This window comes from Poromitra crassiceps, assembly GCF_964638095.1.
Source record: "Poromitra crassiceps genome assembly, chromosome: 13".
NCBI classification, from domain to species: Eukaryota; Metazoa; Chordata; class Actinopteri; order Beryciformes; family Melamphaidae; genus Poromitra; species Poromitra crassiceps.
The window spans coordinates 47,253,319-47,279,609 of record NC_139644.1 but is presented as its reverse complement, the minus strand read 5'-3'; the positions used below and the strand labels follow the sequence as shown (position 1 = coordinate 47,279,609).

The 26,291-nt window shown below is 43.2% G+C and overlaps 1 protein-coding gene across 1 annotated transcript in view; it reads left to right on the top strand.

Moving 5' to 3' along the window:
• LOC310788605 (ephrin type-B receptor 2-like) overlaps nucleotides 1–24,790 on the top strand; it is a gene marked incomplete at both ends in the record, with an annotated part of 53,551 nt that extends 28,761 nt beyond the window's left edge. Inside the window, 13 exons of the mRNA XM_083650133.1 lie at nucleotides 2,634–2,789; nucleotides 4,323–4,658; nucleotides 5,407–5,531; nucleotides 6,776–6,938; nucleotides 8,382–8,490; nucleotides 9,226–9,290; nucleotides 10,532–10,654; nucleotides 12,393–12,640; nucleotides 14,244–14,459; nucleotides 15,156–15,305; nucleotides 19,933–20,126; nucleotides 21,926–22,081; nucleotides 24,682–24,790. Coding sequence (XP_083506259.1) covers nucleotides 2,634–2,789; nucleotides 4,323–4,658; nucleotides 5,407–5,531; nucleotides 6,776–6,938; nucleotides 8,382–8,490; nucleotides 9,226–9,290; nucleotides 10,532–10,654; nucleotides 12,393–12,640; nucleotides 14,244–14,459; nucleotides 15,156–15,305; nucleotides 19,933–20,126; nucleotides 21,926–22,081; nucleotides 24,682–24,790 — 2,150 coding nt within the window. The remainder of the gene's footprint in view (nucleotides 1–2,633; nucleotides 2,790–4,322; nucleotides 4,659–5,406; nucleotides 5,532–6,775; nucleotides 6,939–8,381; nucleotides 8,491–9,225; nucleotides 9,291–10,531; nucleotides 10,655–12,392; nucleotides 12,641–14,243; nucleotides 14,460–15,155; nucleotides 15,306–19,932; nucleotides 20,127–21,925; nucleotides 22,082–24,681) is intronic.
• Nucleotides 24,791–26,291: the final 1,501 nt, after the last annotated feature.

The window sequence follows — 26,291 nt, the reverse complement described above, 5'->3', positions numbered from 1 at the left end:
ATATTTAAAACATAATGAAATATATAATTGAATTAGCATAATGTATTTCAATATGAAAATACATATTACATAAGAAGATATCAGAAAACTGAGGAACATACTATTGCAGCAATTTAATTTTGACTTTCGACATCCATAATCTTTCACATGAGCATAACTAAGCTTAAAAACATTCAAAATAACATTTTCTCTTCCTGAGATTGGCATCTGTGTCTTATAGTATCACTTTCACTTATGACTGACTTCAACGCTCACACCAAGCAAAGTCTCATCTGTGCCTATGGGGAAAAGAGGAGGCGTGAGTCAGGCTCCCATTCGAAGCCGGATACCTGAATGAGGAAAGGAACGTGAGAAATTCCATCAGTGCTCTCAATTTTAACGCCAGGAAATAGCTGGTCTTAGCGCAAACGCAGACGTACACCTGAGCGCAGACAGTCTCCACATATGCGTGCAGTGCAGGAAATCCTTGATTGGATCCATTTAGGCACGGCATGGATGTCACTCTCCTCGCGCCTGCACACACTCTTCTCTCCTCGGAATGCCATGTTGATTTTCAACTATTGCCTACATTGCAGAAAAAACACACCTTGATTTAAAAATGAGAATTCGTTTGTCATGGTTTTATTAGGCTACATAAATCCCGACCATACAGGTCTGTGGTGTAACATTAGATTACTTTAGGTAGGAGAAAGGTAGGAGAAAATAAAAAGCAAATGTTGATCTTTTCCAACCATTATACGTTTAATACCACCGAAATAGCCCTCTCCACTTCCCTCGTCGGGGGAGAGAGAGAGAGACACCCTCTCCCCATCAAGCAGACAGTAACGGATGCATGTGTCTTTATGTGCGCCAAGGGGAAAATGACGGGCTAATTTGGCGGGATTCGATGTATATATATTAATAGAAACGAATAGAAAATAGCTGATTAATAACATGTGCGCTGGTGGAACGAAATTTAACTTCAAATAGAGCAGCATCACTCATCGCCGGCTCTCAGTACCTGCGCAATTACGCATGCAGTATATGCCCGCAGCGGAGATGCAGGAGAAGAGAGCCCCAAAAGGAGACGTTTGGGCAGCAGCCCTTTTTCAGCGTGTGAAATGGCAATAATACACAGGTGATTCACAGGTGGGCATGAGCACGTTATTTGATTTCTATGACAGCCTCACATCTCTCTCTCTCTCCCTCTCCCCATCTAGGCTATCTTTTCTCTGTCCCTCTTTCTCTCTCTCACTCTAGTCCCTCTGAGTGAGGAGGAAGCTGCTGACGTGACGCTGTGGTTTTATGAGCATGAGCACACCTCCACAATGCTTTTGGGCATAAACACGCCTATACAGAGATGTGCGCCGAGATGACGTGAAGCGCAGCGGGCCGAAACGCCCACAATTAGGGCTTTGTGCGGCACTATTCCAGCGCAAAACGGGCGCTAACGCAAGTCGGGAAGATAGAGCCCGTAGCCTCTGCAGGGAAGGATTTATGACATCACTGATGTCACAATGTCTATAGACATGCATGGAACTTCTAGTGGATATAAAACAGGACAGAGTCTAATAACGGTGTGGCCTCCCTGTGCCATCTTTAGTTGACAGCTTTCCTCTGTGTCAGTCCAGACTCACTCTGACCCTCTGGAGCTTCTTCTTCACTGGGAGAACAGATGGATCAGATAGATCTGATGGTCATGCTTTGTATTTACCATCATGCCCCCATAATCCAGACTCATAAGATCCCTTCCTCTGGACAGACTCTGCTAACACACCCAGTGACCAGCGTGTACTAGTCTCTTAAAACAGACTGTCTCATCTACATCCGGCGAATGCAGCTATACAGTCTGTACGTTACACCCCCAGAACATGAACAAGGAAGTTGGGAAAAAACCTTCAGACTGGAAGGAAGTTCGACAAAATCCGACCAATCACGACACGTGTGTCCACGAAAAAAAATTCTGATTGGACTAATGAGCGGAAGACCCGCATTAAAAAAAAATTCTGATTGGACTAATGAGCAGAAGACCCGCCTTTCTGCTTCCCATTCTGGTTGGTGCATGATTCTCCCCCACGAATTACAGACGGTATGGCGGAAGCATTTGAAAATTGCGGAAGCCAACTCGTCTGTTCTAAGAGACTAAGCATGTACTGTCTCCAACCACAACATCCCAGCTGTGAGTTCCTGAGTTGAAGCCCTCAGAGCCCAGGACAGAACAGTGCACATCAGACCTCTCTGGGTTATCAGGAAGCTGCTCTCTCTCTCCAAGTCTCACACTGGTCAGATCTTCAGACAGGTTGAATGCTGGATGGGCAGTGTTTGGGTCCAGTATCACAGGAGTAGGGGAAATTCTGATTGTCTGGGAGCCATATTGACTGGTGATCAAGCCCTGTTCCTAAACCATGCGGTCATTCCATACCTGTTTACATTCTACAAAACCGTTTTTTGTTTTGTTCGACAAACGCAATCTACATCAACAATACTTCCTCTGGAGAGTTAAGAACAACATCAATACTCCAGGTTAAAGTGCTATAATGTGGATATCAAGAATATAGGCCTGAACTTGTGTGCTGGTTATGTATTGACTGACTGCCATTCCGAGGTGCAGAAGGTAACGGTCTTCTCCCACCTCCTCTCCATCTCCTTCACAGCCTGTGGACCAGGTTTCTTCAAGGCTGCACACGGGGACCACAAGTGTCTGCAATGCCCAATCAACAGCCGAACCACCAATGGAGGGGCAACTAACTGTGTTTGTCGCAATGGCTACTACCGCAGTGACTCGGACCCACAACAGATGCCTTGCACCAGTATGTATACAATATACCTGTTGTATCTTCTGTTACTCAAGAGCTGCCTGCATTAACTAGGATCTGCAGATCTTAAAGGATTGGTAACCAGTGGTCCTCAAAGTGGGGTCCAAGGACGCCCAGGGGTCCTTGAGGGGGTTCCAGGGGGTCCCGCACACTGCCAACGTGCAATAAAGATGATTTATTGTTCCGACGTTTCGTCACCGACCTTTTTCAAACAAATGGTTTACAAACCTGATGAAGCCCACTTAAAGGAACACTCTGCCCATTTTCAACCAGCTTTGTATAGAACATCAGTAGTATATCAGAAAACTGTAAACTGTTTTGAAGTCTGTCATTTAATTTGACAGTTATTGAGTGTTAAAGTGTGGACCAGTGACATCACTGGTCCACACTAACTCAAATGAATAACTCATTAAGTCAAATCAACTCTCAATAACTGTCATACATACCCGTGAAGACGGGTATGTTTTGGCCTATTTCTAAAAGGCATAGCTACTAACTGATCAATCAATCAAATCAATAATTAGAAAGTCTATACGTATTATTTAGAATAGTTCATCTATAAAGGCCAGTTAGGCAATGTTTGTACCTGACATGTTTCGGCTGCTGTTTCTGCAGTCTTCATCAGAGGTGTCACGTGATGTTGGTGTGACGTCATCTATGGTGTGGTTATATGGAGTTTTTATAGATGAACTATTCTAAATAATATATATCAGAATCAGAATCAGAATCAGAATCAGAAAGACTTTAATGATCCCCGGGGGGAAATTGGGACAGGTTACAGTAGCTCGCTCACAGAACACAACATAGCATAAAATAAACAGTAGTAAAATGCGATAGTAAGCAAAAATAAGCAAAATAAGTAGAATACGTCTAAAGTAAGCAAAATAAGTAGAGTAAGTCTACATTACGTGACAATTACCGTTATTGCACACTGGACTTATATTAAGTCGGCTTGCCCTTCTGCCCCGTTCTGTTTATTATTATTATCCCCTAAAACAGTATGCACCTCAGAAACCATAAGGCCCATAGTAGCCAAACTTGGAAATGTCACCCACTCACTACTCAGAAACAAAAACAAATCACCAATCTACCAGATTCTGACGCTATACCAGCCCATTTTACGTTTGGCCCATATGTGGCCCATTATGTGCTATTACTACTACTACCACCACTACTACTACTACTACTGCTACTATTACTACTACTGCTGGTGATTAGTGATGTCACTCAAGCACTCAATGATGATGTCATCAGTGATGTCACTCAATATTGTGATGTCATCAGTGAGTGATGTCATCAGTTCTACTGCTACTACTACTACCACTACTACAACTTTGCTGCTGCTGCTACTACTATTACTACTGCTACTGTACTACTAACACCACTACTACTACTACTATTACTAATACTACTATTACTACTACTGCTGCTGCTGCTACTACTACTATTACTACTATATTATTACGACTATTATTATTAATAATAATAATTATTAGTATTAGTATTATTGTGCTCTTTCCTTTCCAGCTATTCCGTCAGCACCACAGAATGTCCTCTCCATAGTGAACGAGACGTCTCTGAGGCTGGAGTGGAACCCCCCGAGGGAAGATGGCGGCCGTGAGGATGTGGTCTACAACATCATCTGTAAGAGCTGTGGGGGTGGCCGGGGCGGGTGCACCCGCTGTGGGGACAACGTGCAGTTTGTCCCGCGTCAAGTGGGACTGACCACCACCCAGGTCCACATTACTGAGCTCCTGGCCCACACACAGTACAGCTTTGAGATACAAGCCGTCAACGGAGTGTCAGACCAGAGCCTGTACTCACCACAGCACACCTCTGTTAACATCACCACCAACCAAGCAGGTAGCTTCAACCAGAGTCTGTACTCACCACAGCACACCTCTGTTAACATTACCACCAACCAAGCAGGTAGCTTCAACCAGAGCCTGTACTCACCACAGCACACCTCTGTTAACATTACCACCAACCAAGCAGGTAGCTTCAACCAGAGCCTGTAGTCACCACAGCACACCTCTGTTAACATTACCACCAACCAAGCAGGTAGCTTCAACCAGAGCCTGTACTCACCACAGCACACCTCTGTTAACATTACCACCAACCAAGCAGGTAGCTTCAACCAGAGCCTGTACTCACCACAGCACACCTCTGTTAACATTACCACCAACCAAGCAGGTAGCTTCAACCAGAGTCTGTACTCACCACAGCACACCTCTGTTAACATTACCACCAACCAAGCAGGTAGCTTCAACCAGAGCCTGTACTCACCACAGCACACCTCTGTTAACATCACCACCAACCAAGCAGGTAGCTTCAACCAGAGTCTACTCACCACAGCACACCTCTGTTAACATTGCCACCAACCAAGCAGGTAGCTTCAACCAGAGCCTGTACTCACCACAGCACACCTCTGTTAACATTACCACCAACCAAGCAGGTAGCTTCAACCAGAACCTGTACTCACCACAGCACACTTCTATAACATCACCACCACACTTCTATAACATTACCACCAACCAAGCAGGTAGCTTCAGTCATCATTGGATTCAGTGCATCGTATCCCAACATGTCTCTCCTTGTCTGTTCTTCTCAGCCCCGTCAGCAGTGGCCATCCTTCACCAGGTGAGCAGAAGCCCTGACAGCATCACGCTGTCCTGGTCGCAGCCCGACCAGCCCAACGGACTCATCCTGGACTATCAGCTGACATACTATGAGAAGGTACACATTCAATATACAAATGTTACCTATTTTAAAATACCACATTGCCGCCGCCTGTCAAGTAAGTAACTTGTGTTTTTCTTCAGGTGTTCAGGTTCAGTGAGTTTTGGTCGATCAGTAATCAGACTAATACCATTCGAATCTGTGGATTCTAAGCTTTAATTTCATATCTTGTTGTACTCTTACTGGTACAAATTAAATAAAAAAACCATCCATTACTGTGACCAGCGCAGCAGTAGCCTAGTTTTGCAGCAATAGAGTATTTCTAAACAGGTAACATCTGTACATACATGTATGAAAAGCTCCATTATGTAACTCTTTTACCTTGATATAACAGCTTTGTACTACACTGTTAACTAGTATGAGTTGTGCCAAACAAACATTAATATCTCAAAAACTATACATGACATTGCTTATATTATTTTGACATTCTGAGTGAGAGCAGAAGTAGCTCAAGAGCTTGATGTATAATATATGCATGTCGTGGTAAAGTTGTGTGAGCTGTCACAGTTTTTAAAATGTAAGCTGCACAGCCAGGGCTAGAGTGAGCACTCAAGGCTGGCTCCATAGGGTCCCATTTCCGTTTTCCATTGCAAAAACCATTGCGAACATAGATGCAAACAGGTTAGCTAAAAGTCTAGCGTCGCCAGCGAGGGCCCCCACCGTTGCGGGCGGGGTACATTTCGAAATCCCTCCAGGCCTGAAAGATTTTCTAGGGGAAACACTGGAAAGTAATTTATTAACTTGAACTTGGATTAGTAACTGTAATATAATTACTTTTTGGAAATTGATTGTGAATTGTGAACGTGTTTTTCTTGTTACATTTTACATTTTCGCAGACTTTTTAGACCTACACACATTGTTTTATACTTAGGTGTGTTTTAGCAGCTGGTCATTTCTTGACCATTCTCAGCATTGTCCGCTGTTCTCATGTCTGGATTGTCTTCTGTGTTTTTTTTACCTTGTCTTTTTTACCTGTGTGTGTGTGTGTGTGTGTGTGTGTGTGTGTGTGTGTGTGTGTGTGTGTGTGTGTGTGTGTGTGTGTGTGTGTGTGTGTGTCTCTTTACCTTGTCAAATGTGTCATGCTGATCTGCCAAGACAAATCCCTGTGTGTCTCTATGGTACGTTTGGCGAATAAAGTCATTCTGATTCTGTAATTGTAATCCCTTACATTACTAGTTACTGGGAGAGTAATACAATTACAGTAACTAAGTTACTGTGATCTTATGGTGGGTGTTTTCCAGAGCCTGGCGGAGTGGAACTCCTCTGTGGTGAGGAGTCAGACCAACACTGCAGTCATAACGGGCCTGAAGCCCGGAGCCATATATGTCTTCCAGGTCCGGGCTCGCACTGTGGCTGGATTTGGACGCTTCAGTGGCAAGATGTACTTCCAAACCATGACCCAAGGTATGGATCATATCCAAACCATGACCCAAGGTATGGATCATCATCACTAGTTGGGTTTCCATCCAAGTGTATCGCAGATTTGAGCTGTTATGCAAATATTAGGAGTTGGTGTGCAGCCAGTTGTGCTCTCTGCCTGCTGTTGTCTTGCAGGCAGCGACTGAGCTGTATGAAAAACATCTATTCAAAGTTTTTTGGATTATCCACCATGCTACACCATGAAATGGATTACCATGCACCACTCTTCAATTCGGCACACATAATGTATAGTCACGGTCCGGAGCAGTTAATGTAAGTGAATAAATCTGACTGAATAGATCTAATATAGCCTTGTTTACAATCCAGTGTGGTTTACATACTTACTTAGTCTGTATGTACAGTAGGTATACAATTATTATTATTATTAATTATTGTTGTTGTTGATGTTATTATCATTATTATTATTAGTAGTAGTAGTATTTCTACTATACACATATTTATAACGGTCTCTACATTACACTTATTATATATAATGTAAATAGCAGTTAACTTGCTCTATGTACCTTTGATCGATGTCCTTGTTTGTTGTTTTAGCTTGTAATGCATAGCTTTTCTTTTTCCCTTCTAAGCACATTGAGAGCAACGTATACCAGAGTCATATTCCTTCTATGTCTACATACTTGGCCAATAAAGCTGATTCTGATTCAAATATAAGGTCTTCCATTAAAACACACAGCAGCGGGCGGTCTAAACCTTCTAATTGTGGCTAAATGCGTTGCTTATTTACCTTACAAGTGTATTAGTGATGCCGACATGTGGAGTGCATCCTAGCCTACCTATATTCTAACAAGCCTTTTACGCTCAGGGTGTAACTTTTGGTAGTAACCAACGCAACATGAAAGTGCCTGGTTTTTGAATGGAGTTTGGTTCAACGAGAGGTAACCCAGAGACAACAGAGGATTCGCTTAATCTGTTTCCACGGCATAAAGTCGCATCTACCTTTTATCCATAGGCCAACCTTTCCACCTCCCCCACGTGTCAAAACGTGTTTGTGATATTTGGATTGCCTAAGACCTGGGTCCTTCATCTCAAAGTCAATGGGATTTTTGAATGGGGATTTTGGTTAAATGCCTGAAATATGGTCTGTGATAAACACAATTTTTGAAGCATAAATGCAATTTTTTTAAATTTAAGAAAAAAATCATAAAAGTGCTCCTCATTTGTGAAGATTACCTTGCTCGACACAAAGCTCACTGTTTCATAAACCACAGACCTTATTTTAGGCATTTAACCAAAATCTCCATACAAAAATCCCATTGCCTTCCCGAGGGCGTAACCAGGAAGTGCAGGAACTTCAAAAATACGTTATCCCTGCGGTACTCCATATCCATGAGAGCATAATTCATCCTGTGCTCGTGTGTATCTGAAGATGGACGCCATTTTGATGTCCTGTCATTTGACTTCCAGAGGAATATAAGTCCAGTATCCAGGAGAAGCTTCCTCTCATCGTAGGCTCAGCTGCTGCGGGCGTAGTCTTCATCATCGTCATTGCTGTCTTCGTCATTGTCTGCAACCGGTGAGCCGATCATGTTAAAGGCACCGACTGTAAGAAAAGATGATGGAGTAGTGTATGACATCACCCATAGGCCTCTGAAGGGCTATTTTGAAGCCAAAACATTGGGTTTACGATCGTCGCCATTATTAATTAATAACGAATTCATATTTTTTGGAGCCGGAGAAGCCAAAGCGAGGCCGCGGGTTGTTTGCACAGCCACAGCGCCATCTACTATTGGTCCATAATTGGTGACCTGTTGATCACTGGACAGGCATCCTGTCAATCACTAGGAAAACAACCCATTTTGTAACAAAGTGTTTCCCCTACAATTGTACAGGCCTGGCGGGCCCGCCAGGCCTGGAAAAAAAGACTAATAACATAAATGACTAATATGAATGGATATGAATGAAATAATGACATCACAACATTCTAATCCTAATGTTAATATTCTCCAAATCTGGCTTCAAACGGAGAAAGGAACTGGTAGCTCAAACAAAGCTTTCTGTGGATACGGCCCCTAAGTCTGCATGTTTCTCTTAGCTCAAACAAAGCTTTCTGTGGATACGGCCCCTAAGTCTGCATGTTTCTCTTAGCTCAAACAAAGCTTTCTGTGGATGCGGCCCCTAAGTCTGCATGTTTCTCTTAGCTCAAACAAAGCTTTCTGTGGATACGGCCCCTAAGTCTGCATGTTTCTCTTAGCTCATACAAAGCTTTCTGTGGATACGGCCCCTAAGTCTGCATGTTTCTCTTAAACAGGAGGAGTTCAGATCGACCAGAATCTGAGTACACAGACAAACTCCAGCACTACACCAGTGGTCACAGTAAGTACAATGTTTTACACTTTACAGACTGTTGCTATGAGGTGTCATGTCATTGCATTTTCACATTTGTATATTCGCGACACCGTTGGTAGCTCCCAATATTTTTAAGCGGTGCAGCAGCTTCTATAAGTGACTGTGTGTTTTGTAGGGGAGATGTGTGTGGCGAGGGTGGGCGAGACTTGTGTGTGGCGAGATTTGTGGGCACCGAGATTTGTGTGCACTGAGATTTGTGTGCACCGAGATTTGTGTGCACCGAGATTTGTGTGCACCGAGATTTGTGTGCACTGAGATTTGTGTTCGAGGACGACCGCGTTTCAAAGTCGGTAATGCACGCAAACACACACGCACAAATGCAAACATGCATGACACATTCACACGCGAGCACACAGTTTAAGATACGTCTGGAAATTAAAGGCGAATTCATTTCCTTATTGGCAAGACTTTAAATGAAGATTTTCTACAACAGTCGGCCATATCTCTGTTGTTACTGTATGCTCAGCATACAGTGTCCTATCTCAATGGCCTGTTCATTTCCCTTTACAATGAGGCCCATTTGTATGGTTCATGTTGTGGGATGAGCAGCACAGCTGATTATGTCGGTGGGTCCGACGTATGTGCCAAATTTGCCAATGTCAAACAATGTATCGTCCTGTTGGTATTGACTCTGTTTTTGAGTTGTTTGGGGTGATAGTAACAAGGAGGGGTGGGAATCAGCAGATGGCTCACAATACGATGTGATATTGCGATATGCTAGTATTGAGATATAGTGAGTATTGCAATATATTGCGATTTATTACTTTTCCCCCACTGCAAATTATGTCACCCAAGGAAAACTTTGTCAACGTCTGTTATCTAAGACAAAGTTTCCAGTCTGTTCATCTCACTTCAATATTGTTTATTGGAGCAACATGGGATTGTCAAGCAGACAGACTGACCAACACCGTCATAAAAACCTGTCAGAAATGTTGCATGTTCCTGACAATTTATAAGATCAAATATTGTGACACTTGGCATTTATGCAATACGATATATTGCCACATAAAATATTGCAATACTGTGCTGTATTGACCCCCCCCCCCCCCCCCACCCATAGTAACAAGGAACAACCAATACTATTGGCAATTGTATGCTTTATTCGTTGAACACAGTCTTTTTTGAGGGGTTAGAAGGAACTAAAGGTACTGTAGATCTCTAAGTCCTGCTAAATCTCTAGTCTCTCCTTTGTCTCTCCTCTGTCAAAGTGTCTCCAGGAATCAAGATCTACATCGACCCCTTCACATACGAAGACCCCAATGAAGCAGTGAGAGAGTTTGCCAAGGAGATCGACAGTTCCTGTGTGAAGATTGAACAAGTCATTGGTGCAGGTAGATGAAACTCAGTCTGCTTTTCTTGGAGAGCATACAAGATGCCTACAGTCAGATGGAAGCGGAGAACACATGAACATGGAAGTGAAAGGCTTATTTTCACAAGGCCAGTAAAAGATCAATAAAACACATCAGAATAAGTGCATTGTACGTTTCTAGAATCCATGGAAATGTAAAATGAACATTTCTGAACCAAAATAGCATAGCACATTTCTAGATATGTGAATATTAATGGTTATACACGTCATAGACTCTAATGATGTGTAGAACGTAGGGCTGTCCCAAACGATTATTTTCTTCTCGATTATTTTCTATATTTCAACGAGTATTTTTTTCGAATTAGTCGATTAATCTTAACGATAATTATTTTTTATCTGAACCTCAAATTCAAAAGGATTGCTGACAGATTCATGTTTAAACTGGAGTAATATGCAGTTAAGATAATCACTGGCAAATACATGTTTTTTCATTAGTGTGGGGCAAAGAAAGTAATTCAAATGATTTAACTTACATTAATTATGTGCAGGGATGCTAAATCATTGGTAGTGAAAGAGTTGACAGGTACCAGGGCAGAAATACCATTCAGAAATCCTCCTATTTTAGGATGAAAAAGGTGACTGTCACCTAAAGGTGACTAGTTTACATCCCTGTAAGTCACTAACGTTATACTAACAAACACGTTCCACGTGTTGATAATCCTAATATGCATGATCAAAAAGTGCGTTAAAACAGTGCCGTCTGTTGGCCATCAACAGGACGTGCACTCCGGGCGTACGTGTACATAACGTCATTTCCAATGTGCGGATTTTAACAGTTACAGAGCAGCACATTGTTGGGTCTCGGTCTAAAATACTCCCACACTTGTTTAGATGATTGTGGACAATGTTTTGTAGCTTGTTCTGTCCCTGTTCTGTCCCTTGGGAGTGGGAAATAAGTTAACAAATCCATGTGATAGACAGAGCCAACTTCACTTTCACTACCAGTTGGGGAATAACAAATTCATGTGATAGACACACAGTCTATCACATGAGTTGCAACTTCACTTTCACCATCGTTAGCCGCTTCCGCTATCCGACAACAACAATATGACTTCCGGTCAGATTTTCCCTGAAATAAAAGCCATGTCATGTTTTATTAGGCCAGTAACCACCCTGTCGCTCAGCAATGTTCTGGTTCCGCCCGGCAGGTGAGTTTGGGGAGGTGTGCAGTAATGTTCTGGTTCTGCCCGGCAGGTGAGTTTGGGGAGGTGTGCAGTAATGTTCTGGTTCTGCCCGGCAGGTGAGTTTGGGGAGGTGTGCAGTAATGTTCTGGTTCCGCCCGGCAGGTGAGTTTGGGGAGGTGTGCAGTAATGTTCTGGTTCTGCCCGGCAGGTGAGTTTGGGGAGGTGTGCAGTAATGTTCTGGTTCCGCCTGGCAGGTGAGTTTGGGGAGGTGTGCAGTAATGTTCTGGTTCCGCCCGGCAGGTGAGTTTGGGGAGGTGTGCAGTAATGTTCTGGTTCCGCCTGGCAGGTGAGTTTGGGGAGGTGTGCAGTAATGTTCTGGTTCCGCCCGGCAGGTGAGTTTGGGGAGGTGTGCAGTAATGTTCTGGTTCCGCCCGGCAGGTGAGTTTGGGGAGGTGTGCAGTAATGTTCTGGTTCTGCCCGGCAGGTGAGTTTGGGGAGGTGTGCAGTAATGTTCTGGTTCTGCCCGGCAGGTGAGTTTGGGGAGGTGTGCAGTAATGTTCTGGTTCTGCCCGGCAGGTGAGTTTGGGGAGGTGTGCAGTGGAAACCTCCGGCAGCCCGGGAAGAGAGAGATTCTGATTGCGATTAAGACGCTGAAAGCAGGCTACACGGAGCGGCAGAGGAGGGAGTTCCTGAGTGAGGCCTCCATCATGGGCCAGTTTGACCACCCGAACATCATCCATCTAGAGGGCGTGGTGACCAAGAGCAGCCCTGTGATGATCCTCACCGAGTTCATGGAGAACGGATCGCTCGACTCCTTCCTCAGGGTAAAGGACAGTGGTGGATGAAGTACCTGCAAGCCACACTTGAGTACATATATCTTACCAGAAAATGACTTTTGTAGAAGTTAAAATCACCTGTTAGAATATTACTTGAGTAAAAGTCTTAAAGCCGCCCTCCAGTCTGTTTTTCTACTGGCTGGTGTTCTGTAGAGAGCCAAAGTGAATGTCACTTCCTGCTTCAGTATGCGTACCAGAGATTTTCATTCACCATTTATTTTCCCATAGACATTTCCGAAAATGCTAATAAAAATAGTTGTACTTGTTCAAACCAAACGGTTCAGATATATTTAGAAACAGGAGAGACCACATAACATTTCACTCTGACCAAAACGTTAAAAAGAATTGCGGATTTAAAGAAAACTAGTGCAGTGCCCGTTCCCCCCATGCACCACCCCGTGGGCGCACTCCCCCCACACACTGTACTCCGCCGGGTCCCCCTAAGCGCACTCCCCAAGTTTGAAGTCGATCCGACAAGCGGTTCTCGATACGCGAAGGACAGACATACAGACCTGGAATTATTGTATACCAGTGACTTGTGCTTTTTGAGGCTACCATTATGCAGCCCTCATGGTGGTTCTGCCAATATTTGTTCGATGTAGTTTTTTAAGTTTTGGTCCAAGTGAAATGTTCTATGGTCTCTCCCGATTCTAAATATAGCTGAACCGTTTGGTTTGACCAAGTAAAACTATTTTTATAAGCATTTTATCAAATGTCTATGGGAAAATAAATGGCGGATGAAAATCGCTGGTACAGTGCTGAAGCAGGAAGTGATGTCACTTTAGCTCTCTATTTTAAAGTTCTAAAAACTGCTGTATATTTGCACGTCATCTGATTCTGCGCCAAAGATCTAACATTGAGAAGAACTGAAGGCTAATAGCTTGTTTCACTGCAGCATCATGGCGGCAGTGCTGTTGCCAAAAAAGCACAGGAGCGTTGTCTCTTGCCTTCAATACTCTTTGTGCTCCAGCCGACCAGCCGGAAAACCGGCGTAATGTTAACTTTAGCTGCAAGCCGCATCATTGGTTACAGCTCAACAACCAGTCAAAGGATTTTAAAAGCTGATGCCCCCTGTAGGTTGGAAAGAACTCCTCAAAAAAAGTTTGGAAACGTTATTTCGGTCTGTTATTTCTCCCCTTTAATAATACCAATTGGTATTGTATTTTATATCGTTGGAAAGCCTGATTAGTCACCTTTGCAACGGGGTACAACTTGTAAGGATCGTGCATTCGTGGAATGAGCAACACAATACCAACCGAAAAATATTGCAGGGGATTTTGGCACATTTGTTTGGGGCGCTACCCACACGTTTAGCTGTGTTGCTCATTCCACGAAGTCATCATCATATAGTATACATACTATACATTTTACTAGATTACATTGTGATTCCTCACAAACACAGCGTATCTTTAGGGTAGGAGAAAACTGGAGCACCCGGAGGGAACCCACACAAACACGGGGAGAACATGCAAACTCCACACAGAAAGGACCGGGGTGGAGATTCGAACCCACAACCTTCTTGCTGTGATGCCACAGTGCTAACCACTGTGCTAATCACTAACGAGTCACTAATTAGATTTGTCTCCTCAAGCAAAACGATGGGCAGTTCACGGTGATCCAGCTGGTGGGGATGTTGCGTGGCATCGCGGCCGGCATGAAGTACCTGGGTGACATGAACTATGTCCATCGAGACCTGGCAGCCAGGAACATCCTGGTCAACAGCAACCTGGTGTGCAACGTGTCTGACTTCGGTCTGTCGCGCTTCCTGGAAGATGAGGCTTCAGACCCCACCTATACCAGCACCCTGGTGAGTGGATATGCATGTGGTGCAAAGTTCAAAACAAGGGGAGACACCCCAGGTGAATAGGGTAAACTAGGTTGTTTTGCCTTTCTTATACTCTCCAAAAAAGAAATCTCCAATTCAGTAACACTTACATCCACCAAACATTCCAGCTTTATTCCTAAATGTATTCAGATTTTTTTACAGAGCGCTTTGTTCATGTATCATAGCCTTTATAAAACATTTTATTTATTTATTTTGTTATTCCCCCTCCCCCCATCTCTGAGCCCGAAATCTCCCACGTCAGTAGCATTTACATAGACCAAACTTTGCATTTTTATTATCTATATTATTTGTTTGTCCGTCTGGTTTCTCTCCCTCTGTCTGCCTGTCTGTCTGTGTCTCTCTCACTCTCTCTGAAGGTTGTTACAGAACGGTTTGTTTATCATTCATAGCCTGATTAGGGTCAGCTCAATGTTCCCAGGGTCCAATGTGTGTGTGTGTGTGTGTGTGTGTGTTTTTTTAATGCATTCGGCCACTAGAGGGCTCAGTGAACCCCCAAAACTTCGCTCATGCTAATGTGTATGTGTCTATTGAACCCTGGGAACATTTAACCCTGGGAACATTGATACACTACTACCTGATTTATATAACATTTTATTCATAAAGACATGTCTGTCTGTCTGTCTGCCTGTCTCTCTGTTGACCTCCATACTCTCTCAGGGAGGGAAGATTCCCATCCGGTGGACGGCTCCAGAGGCCATTCAGTATAGGAAGTTCACGTCCTCCAGTGATGTGTGGAGTTACGGCATCGTCATGTGGGAGGTGATGTCGTATGGAGAGAGGCCCTACTGGGACATGAGCAACCAAGACGTGAGTAAAGCTCCAAACAGCCAGGACGGATGTCTTAGCACATAGCATGTGTGCTGGGTCAGTAAACCAACACTCTTCAGAAGGTGGAACAGAATGTCGGGGAAACTATCACAATGAAAAGTATTTAAACTACATCTTACCTACAAAAAAAAAACATTTGCTCATCAAACTAAAACTACTTTTAAAAAGTAGTTCAACTACATCCAAACTACATCACAAGAAATGATCACAATCTGAGTCTGAATATCATCTTGTTAGACAGAGGTCCAATTGAACTGACACTGAGTAAAAAAGTGTAGGTGTGTTTGATTTAGGCACTAGGGCAGCCCAGTCCTCACTTAGGCAGCCTGAGGATGTGCTGTAAGGAGAGGATGAGTGTAGGTGTGTTTGATTTAGGCACTAGGGCAGCCCAGTCCTCACTTAGGCAGCCTGAGGATGTGCTGTAAGGAGAGGATGAGAGTCATTGTTGAGGTGGAATCAGGAAAATGCTACATTTCTAGGGAAATTCATAGTATTTGATCGCAGACATCTTCGTTGCAAATCAGAGGTGATTTCAATCAATCAATTAAATCGTAACGTAAAACTGTTTGACTGGTTGTCTTCTCGCCTCTACTAAACGCACGCACACGCACGCACACGCACGCACACGCACACACACACACACACACACACACACACACACACACACACACACTGCCCACGTCATTACCGTAAGTGACTGTGAATTCAGTCTGGGCGCAACATACCCTAATAAAAAAATGCCCAGCGTCTATTTGAGACATGGTATGGTGTTTATTCTTAATCCCCAAGGGGAAACATGGTTTGCCACCAGAGCGAGTACAGATACAAACAAGAAACAGTAACATACAGCACAATAACAACAATACAGTAGAGAGAGAGAGAGCCTCACAAAGCAAGGCTAGCAGTGTTCATTAAAGAATTTTACAGAAGCAGGGAGAAAAGATCTTCTAAATCGCTCAGTAGAGCACAGAGGCATCAAAAGCCTATTACTAAACGAACTGCGCAGGGCATTAAATACATTATACAAAGGATGGCCTTCTTAAGAAAGAATAGAATTCAATTTTCTCCTTGTTCTCTTGGCTATAATCATCTCCAAAGAATCAGGGGGAAGGCCAATCACTGAGCCAGCCTTTTTAATCATTTTGTTTATCCTATTTTTGTCCATGACAGTGATGCTGCCCCCCCCAGCAGAGCACAGCATAGAAAAGGACACTAGCTAGGATACCTTGGTAGAACACATGAAGAAGTGACCTGCTGATGTCGAACGATCTAAGCTTCCTCAAGTGGAAAAGTCGAGACTGGGCCTTCTTGAACACAGAATCTGTGTTCTTCTTCCAGTCCAGCTTACTGTCCAGGTGGACACCGAGATACTTATAAGACTGGACTATTTCTACCTCCAGCCCTTTAATAATGGCAGGGGAGACTTCTGCCTTCTTCCTCCCAAAATCAATAACTAGCTCTTTGGTTTTTTCAACATTGAGCAGTAAAAAATTGTCATCACACCAGGAAACAAATAAATCAATCTCCTTTTTATAGGCCCGATCGTCACCTTTGTTGATGAGACCAATAAGAGCAGTGTCATCAGAGAATTTCTGCATATGACACATGGCCTCACTATGTCTGCAGTCCGCAGTATAAAGAATAAAGAAAAAAGGAGCTAAAACTGTTCCTTGAGGGGCTCCAGTTTTTGTCCAGATGATATCTGATACAGTGTCGTCCAGCCTAACAAACTGAGGTCGAGGCACAAGATATCTCATGCACCAGGCGATGGTTGAATTATGCAATTTATATTGAATCAGTTTATTTGCTAGAATGTGTGGCTGGATAGTGTTGAAGGCGCTTATTTACCGGCGTTTATTTACCAAAACATGTAGCCAGACCCGGCGTCTAGTTAGTTCCTTAGGTCTATCAAATATCTGAATCAATGATCATCTTAATACAGACCCAGAACTAGAGTGCATCTCTGCTCCACAGCATGTAACTGTGAATCCCTGTTTTTGACTGGCTATCCCCATGGCCACGCCTCCTTTCGGCCAGTGGGTGTGGAAAGTTAATCAGTTCTATGTTGGCTCATGAGCAACCTTTCTGTAAAGTTTTCTGGTGTTGCGTGAATACGTTGAACACGCCCATTACAGTGCCCCCTTCTGGCCAGTGGGTGTGGAAAGTTAATCACTTCTAAGTTGGCCCATGACCAGAGCAGCGTTCATTGAACAAGCTCATATTTAGTAAACGCGTGAGCTGAGCGCAGCTTTTTGCAAATACATGAACGTACACACAGGCGTTGGAAGCACGGTGCGGTGGGCGCTGCAGCACCCCCTGGTGGCAAGAGATGTAAAAAAAAAAAAAAAAATCTTTTTTACAGTGCACCTGAACGCAACATGCAAAATACCCGCTGAATAAGTGTCCAAATGTTCATGTAATTCTGGCCAATACTCCACTTCTGTTATAACATTTCAGTCTGGAAGATATAATCTTTATGACTACCTTAAAAGGCTAAATGAATAGCTTAGAAAATGAATAGCACCGGGGGCCCATGGTACTATTAATCCGGCCCTGGATATATCGGAGGAATAGCAGGTAGGCTATCACTGTGCCTGAGTCCTGAGGGTAAATTGAGTAATGCTGCAGAGAAGAGGAGAAGACACTGAATAATGACATCACAACAGTATAATCCTAATGTTAATTTAAAATTTAATATTCCTCTAAATATGGCTAAAAGTCCAAAAAGGGTGGGAGAGAGAATGAGGATTCCAACACAGCAGTGGGAGCAAGTGGTGACATGGAGGTGAGTGAGAAAAGGTGACTGAATAATGACACAACAGTCTAATCTTAATATTAATATTCCTCTAATCTGGCGACAAAGTGGCCAAATTTTTTGCCGCCCTATGGGCGCCGTCAGCCGTCCCCCCCAATGTTGAATCGGTGGCAGCACCCCCTACCTAAAGGTACTTCCAACGCCCCTGAACGTACAGTGAGCATCGCTAACACTACACCTACCGTTCTTTTCTTGCTCTCTTACCTCGATAATTGCCCATTGTGTTTACATGCATGTGGTAATTTGCATAAGAATTAAACCGGTTTTGCTGACGCGCTGCTTCTTTCTGCTTCTCTCTCTATTATCTGCTCTGCTCAAAATTATTTTGGATAGAGATAGAGTGTTTCTTCAAGGAGCTGACTGGTCCAACTGTTCACTTAGAAAAAAGAGACATTATATTTTTTCATGAAAAGAGTGATATTGATTGTAAAAGATTATTTATTTTGAACCTTTTTATTTTATATGGGAAATACTATTTACATAAGTGCAAGTGGGCTACCAAGAAACCGCACATCCAACAGTTCAAAGTTGAATTTGGACATTACATTAAAACTTTATGTGATCTCAAGAACAGTAAAGCCTTAAAAACTGTGAATATTTGTAAAGATTTAAATATTTTTGTTAATGCCTGAGTTTATTCTAACATGATACCCCTGTTTGTTTGGTTTTTATTTTATTTTATTTTGTTTCTATCGAAGTGGCATACTCTGTATTGATGTTTAATGTATGCTTGTTGACTGTATGCTTTGGAATGAATCAATAAAAAAAAAAAAAAAAAAAAAAAAAATCTGCGGAGAAAGAAAAAAAAGAAAAAAAACAATTATCTGCTCTGCTCTGAGTCTGCCTACCCATCCAGGGGGAGGGGCTCACACAGGCAGTCGGTCACGTTACTTCTGGTAACGTGTGTGTGTGTGTGTGTGTGTTGGGGTGTGTGTGGCCGTGGGGGAAAACGGGAGGATTTCGCCCACGCTGACCCATTGACCATGCATCTATTGACGAGACACCACCCGAATGTATACACATAGCGGTGAGCCTGTTTTTGGGCTGTGTCAAGACAGCAACAGTTACTCAGACTACCAACGGAGATACCGCAATTTACTTTCAGAATAAATGTATTCAAATTCTCTTTGGTAATTTTTTTTTCATTTGGTGAAAAAAACTTTATTTCAACAAACGAAACGGCAAACCTTTTATCAAAATAGCAATGTGAAGATTATGGAGTGAAACTGTGACGGTAAAGCATTACTCAAAATGAATATTAAGGTTAACATTACCCTAAGAGTTTTATTTTGAAAGCCCTAAAATGGAAGACCTACTTTTACATTCTGGCTGACTTTGATGCTCGTGCACTAAATAAAATAAAAAATAACCAAAAATGAATTGAACTGCTCATTTTTGGGACTTTGAACTTGGTTCAAATCAAAATCAAAAATTGTAAACTATGAACATGAACAAGTTCATTTTAATCTGTGTGATCTGAACTTTGAGCGAGCCCCCGCGAAGCGTGGACTGAGTGTGGCACAACACTGCCCATGATCAACCTGTCTGCCGAGTTTCATGCTAATCTGCTGTTGCTTATCCCTGTCAACCCCCCCCTCCCCCACACACACACACATACATACACACACACACACACACACACACACACACACACACACACACACACACACACACACACACACACACTTCAGTGTAATGTGTGTTCTTCCAATCTGCTGTGTGTGGTCACTCGTTCTGCCCCCATGGCAGGTTGTGGTCATCTTCTGAGACTCTGTATTTGATGTCACGTAGGTTATAAATGCCATAGAGCAGGACTACAGGTTACCGCCCCCTATGGATTGCCCTAGCGCATTGCATCAGCTGATGCTGGACTGCTGGCAGAAGGAGCGCAACAACCGGCCCAAGTTCAGCCAGATCGTCAGCACCCTGGACAAGATGATCCGCGATCCCAACAGCCTCAAGGCCATGACGCCTCTCTCATCAAGGTACGGCCGGCGAAAGCTTTGACGAAAAGATGTTCGTAGACTACCTATTTTCACTGATGAAAACTAGACGTTAACGAAATAAAAACAGTTGTGATGACAGAAAACTATGAGGAAATCTGTTGACATTTTCGTCAAATAAAAGCTAGACTTGTTAGGGAGGGATGAATTGGGAAGAGATCCAATCAGAAGAGAAGAAGAAGAAGTTAAACAGTTAAATCTCTGTCTGTATTGCATGTTCAAACGGGTTTTCTTTGACTAGATGAGACTAAAAAATACTCTGTTTTTTTAGTATACTAAAACTTGACTCAATAAAAACAGGATGAGGTTGACTACATATGATAACAAAACTAACAAGGACATTTCACACAGGACTAACGGCCGGGACACACATCTTGTGTCTGCTGTGCGTCTGCGTGGCGCCCATGTTAACAGGTTACAGCAGCCACACCACCGGCATCAGACGCACGTCTCAGGCGCGTGTCTTGCGAGGCGTGAGACGCGCGTCATTTAGAGAATAGAAGCGAGGCCTATTTTTTCCTTTTACTGTGCGCGTGTCTCTAGCGTGTCTCTACACAAATAGACACAAAAATACATTAAAATGATATTTTACAGGGGCAGCCACAGCCAATCAAGGCTCGTTTTGATTTGAGACGGGAGGATGAGCGGAGCTCACAGCTGCAGTTCTCCTGCCCTCTGAAAACCACATAGGCTACAACGTGGCTTCGTTCCTCCCCTCCCCACCACACACACACAGACACACACACACACAAATCAATACTGCCTCGATTCTGAAGTGAGCCCAAGCGATCTTCAGTTAAAATCATCATTGTATTGTTTATAGCTAATTTAATAAAAGGTAAACTCTATAGGAAGAGAGTTGGCAGACAGACAGCAGCGCAGCAGCTGCACGCAGCCTGTGTGGATGCCGCGGGCGTGCCAGCCGCAGCCATCACGCCACGCACACGCACTAGGTAGGTACACGCAAGATGTGTGTCCCGGCCGTAAGACTAAAGAATAGACAACAACATGAATACTACTTCCATCACAACACAGTCCCATGTCCCTTACTAATTACTGCAGCTTAAAGGACATGTTCACCCAAAAATGAAAATTCTGTCATTTTCTACTCACCCGCATGCTGATGGAAGGTCAGGTGACGTTTTTCTTAGTCCACAAAACACGTGGAGGTTCCCAGGCAAACAGCATTGCAGTGTTGAATAGCTGAAATGGTGACAAACTTAACCAAAAATAATAATAAAAGAAATGCTTCCCTACTGCTCGCCTGGTGTAATCCAAGTCTCCACAAGCCCTGAGATGCCAAGTTGACTTGAAAATACATCATTTACACCCTGTGTTTAGCTGAAATCTACACTGTAGCTGTGAGCTGAAAGTGAAAGTGAAAGAACATGACTTTCAGCTCATGGCTACAGTGAAGATTTGGGCTCAAAACATGGTGTAAATGATGTATCTTCAAGTCAACTTGGTATCTCAGGGTTTAGGATTATGCCAGATGAGAAGTATAGCCTTTTTTTTTTTTTACATTTGAAAGTTGGTCACCATTCAGTTCAGTTGTGGAGGACAACACTGCTATGTTTGCCTGGGAACCTCCAGGAGTGTTTTGTGGACTAAAAAACTTCACCCGACCTTCCACTGACATGGGGGTGAGCACATAATGACTGAATTTTCATTTTTGGGTTAACTGTTCCTTGAAGACAAACTCAAATGTGCAAGCTGGTCTGAGCTTTATTATGCGAGATGTTTCACATGATTGAATGTTTTTTCTACTTTGTCTTCTTCAGTGTTCACTTACCTCTGCTGGACCGCAGCACACCAGACTTCTCCTCTTTCAGCACAGTGGATGAGTGGCTGGACGCCATCAAGATGGGCCAGTACAAGGAGAACTTTGCCAATGAAGGCTTGGCTAGTTTCGATGTGGTGTCTCAAATGACCATCGAGTAAGTCAGCTGTTTTTCCCATGGCGCTGGGCCAGCGGCCCCACCAGGGTCAGGGGATGCAGAAGTCAGGACACTCAGTCAGTCACTCAGCCAGTCAGTCGTAGGGGTAGGAAGGTGGTAGAGAGTTGGGATTCGAGGGGTGGGTGAAGGAAAAGGGGCCATAACGGTTTGCACTTGTTGATATTCATCCACTTTGTGGAGCAAATAGATCCCATAGAGAGGAATTTAGTGATGACGTTCACCATTACAGTACATGCTCATTGAGATTGTCTGAATGACATGCAGTTTGCATGTCTGGCCAGATACATACAGTATAACCTAGGAGTGCCAGATACATACAGTATAACCTAGGAGTGCCAGATACATACAGTATAACCTAGGAGTGCCAGATATATACAGTATAACCTAGGAGTGCCAGATATATACAGTATAACCTAGGAGTGCCAGATATATACAGTATAACCTAGGAGTGCCAGATACATACAGTATAACCTAGGAGTGCCAGATACATACAGTATAACCTAGGAGTGCCAGATACATACAGTATAACCTAGGAGTGCCAGATACATACAGTATAACCTAGGAGTGCCAGATACATACAGTATAACCTAGGAGTGCCAGATACATACAGTATAACCTAGGAGTGCCAGATACATACAGTATAACCTAGGAGTGCCAGATACATACAGTATAACCTAGGAGTGCCAGATATATACAGTATAACCTAGGAGTGCCAGATACATACAGTATAACCTAGGAGTGCCAGATACATACAGTATAACCTAGGAGTGCCAGATACATACAGTATAGCCTAGGAGTGCCAGATACATACAGTATAACCTAGGAGTGCCAGATATATACAGTATAACCTAGGAGTGCCAGATACATACAGTATAACCTAGGAGTGCCAGATACATACAGTATAACCTAGGAGTGCCAGATACATACAGTATAACCTAGGAGTGCCAGATACATACAGTATAACCTAGGAGTGCCAGATACATACAGTATAACCTAGGAGTGCCAGATACATACAGTATAACCTAGGAGTGCCAGATACATACAGTATAACCTAGGAGTGTCAGATACATACTGTATAACCTAGGAGTGCCAGATACATACAGTATAGCCTAGGAGTGCCAGATACATACAGTATAACCTAGGAGTGCCAGATACATACTGTATAACCTAGGAGTGTCAGATACATACTGTATAACCTAGGAGTGCCAGATACATACAGTATAACCTAGGAGTGCCAGATACATACTGTATAACCTAGGAGTGCCAGATATATACAGTATAACCTAGGAGTGCCAGATACATACTGTATAACCTAGGAGTGTCAGATACATACTGTATAACCTAGGAGTGTCAGATACATACTGTATAACCTAGGAGTGCCAGATACATACAGTATAACCTAGGAGTGCCAGATACATACTGTATAACCTAGGAGTGTCAGATACATACTGTATAACCTAGGAGTGCCAGATACATACTGTATAACCTAGGAGTGCCAGATACATACTGTATAACCTAGGAGTGCCAGATACATACAGTATAGCCTAGGAGTGCCAGATACATACAGTATAACCTAGGAGTGCCAGATATATACAGTATAACCTAGGAGTGCCAGATACATACTGTATAACCTAGGAGTGCCAGATACATACAGTATAACCTAGGAGTGCCAGATACATACAGTATAACCTAGGAGTGCCAGATACATACTGTATAACCTAGGAGTGCCAGATATATACAGTATAACCTAGGAGTGCCAGATACATACTGTATAACCTAGGAGTGCCAGATATATACAGTATAACCTAGGAGTGCCAGATACATACAGTATAACCTAGGAGTGCCAGATATATACAGTATAACCTAGGAGTGCCAGATACATACAGTATAGCCTAGGAGTGCCAGATACATACAGTATAACCTAGGAGTGCCAGATATATACAGTATAACCTAGGAGTGCCAGATACATACTGTATAACCTAGGAGTGCCAGATACATACAGTATAACCTAGGAGTGCCAGATACATACAGTATAACCTAGGAGTGCCAGATACATACTGTATAACCTAGGAGTGCCAGATATATACAGTATAACCTAGGAGTGCCAGATACATACTGTATAACCTAGGAGTGCCAGATACATACAGTATAACCTAGGAGTGCCAGATACATACTGTATAACCTAGGAGTGCCAGATATATACAGTATAACCTAGGAGTGCCAGATATATACAGTATAACCTAGGAGTGCCAGATACATACTGTATAACCTAGGAGTGCCAGATACATACAGTATAACCTAGGAGTGCCAGATATATACAGTATAACCTAGGAGTGCCAGATACATACAGTATAACCTAGGAGTGCCAGATACATACAGTATAGCCTAGGAGTGCCAGATATATACAGTATAGCCTATGAGTGCCAGATATATACAGTATAACCTAGGAGTGCCAGATACATACAGTATAGCCTAGGAGTGCCAGATACATACAGTATAGCCTATGAGTGCTTTACCGGCATCTAGTAGGACTGAATATCACATTTAGGTGGAACTGAATGAACGCTTTCTTTTCCTAGTGACATCCTCAGAGTGGGCGTGACGCTGGCCGGACACCAGAAGAAGATCCTCAACAGTGTTCAGTCCATGAGGGCGCAGATGAACCAGATCACTTCCGTGGAGGTCTGAGCATCTAGACCCAGGAGACCACCAGGCCCTGTTAGCGTCACCCTGTTGACCTCTGGCATTCTCCTGAAAGCTCTAAGAAAGCCTGATGCCTTGATTTGCTGAGAGACGGTGATTTAATTCAACTCCACGCTCGCCTCCCTTTTCCAACCCGTCTAGAAGGTTCCATCAGTCTGCAGCACAGCACCTGCGTTTAGCAGCTTGGTTTGCTAGCTATGTTCAGTTAGCAGTCGTGGTCTGTCTGGGGCTTGTATAGTTGTGGTTGGCCATGCCCACAGCCCATCTCTCCACTCCCATGTTGAAAGTGCTCAGTCCATTTCCCTTCAAACGGATAAGGCCACCATTTCTGGCACTCAATCTTGTTTAGGCAACACGTTAATACAATAATCCACTGCCATCTACTGGTGGCTTGCATACTAGTAGGGCGCACAAACGTGTTGCTTACAGGATGTTTTATAACTTCTTGTTGTCTTGAGAAAGAAATCTGTTTACAAAATATGCTGTGCCCCTTATGACCTGTTTTTCAATGCTGAGAATGCTAACGAAGTCCTTTTGAGGGTAGTTGAAGGTAAGTTAAGGTTTCCAACTAGCAAAGACAAATAACAGTCAAATTGTCTGGACAAGTCAGGTTGGTAGCTAGCAAAGTTTCCATCCAGTTTTACAACTGCAGTCAGTGCAAACCATCTTGCAGCTTCAGTGCTGTTAGTCAGACAGTGTCAGTGCTGTTAGTCAGACAGTGTCAGTGCTGTTAGTCAGACAGTGTCTGTGTTGGTTTGGTTCAGTGCTGTTAGTCAGACAGTGTCTGTGTTGGTTTGGTTTAGTGTCTCTCTCGGCTGCCAGACTGGAACAAAGTGGAGCAGCAGCTTATTTGCCCTTTAAAAGGCCTTTTGAAAGAGCATCTCAGACTTCAATGCCTCTGCCATCATAGGAAGCAGCCTTCAATGCCTCTGCCATCATAGGAAGCAGATGATGTGTTGGCTGCTGAACGGACATCTTGGACATCTCATAGACTTCACAAACGACCTCCATAACGGACACTGGGTCTTACACTGGGTTTAGTCTGAACGTGCCAACAAATAGCTTGTCTTATGGTAAGGCAACGGCAATTTGGTACGCAAGGCAAATTCACGGTGCTTCACATAAAACACAAAAAAGACAGAATTTGTTTAGTACAATGATGTTAAAAAAAAAAAGTAAGGACATTAAAATATAATATTTTATACTCTCTGGAATCTAGAGATATGTAGATATAGTGCATTCCAGCATAGCAATGAGCGGCTATGCCTACAGTACTGTATGTATACAACTGCAACATACCAACAAACCTCTACCTACTCTAAAGGCTCATCATATTTACAGGAACGACACATATGTCCACACATGACTCTAACCGTGTGACCATATGCAGTAACTACTAAGGTTTTGAAAAGCACATTTTGGTATTTGTACTTTTTACACACTACCAAACTCTTTACCAAGGAAAGTTTTTTGTTTTTTTTAACTT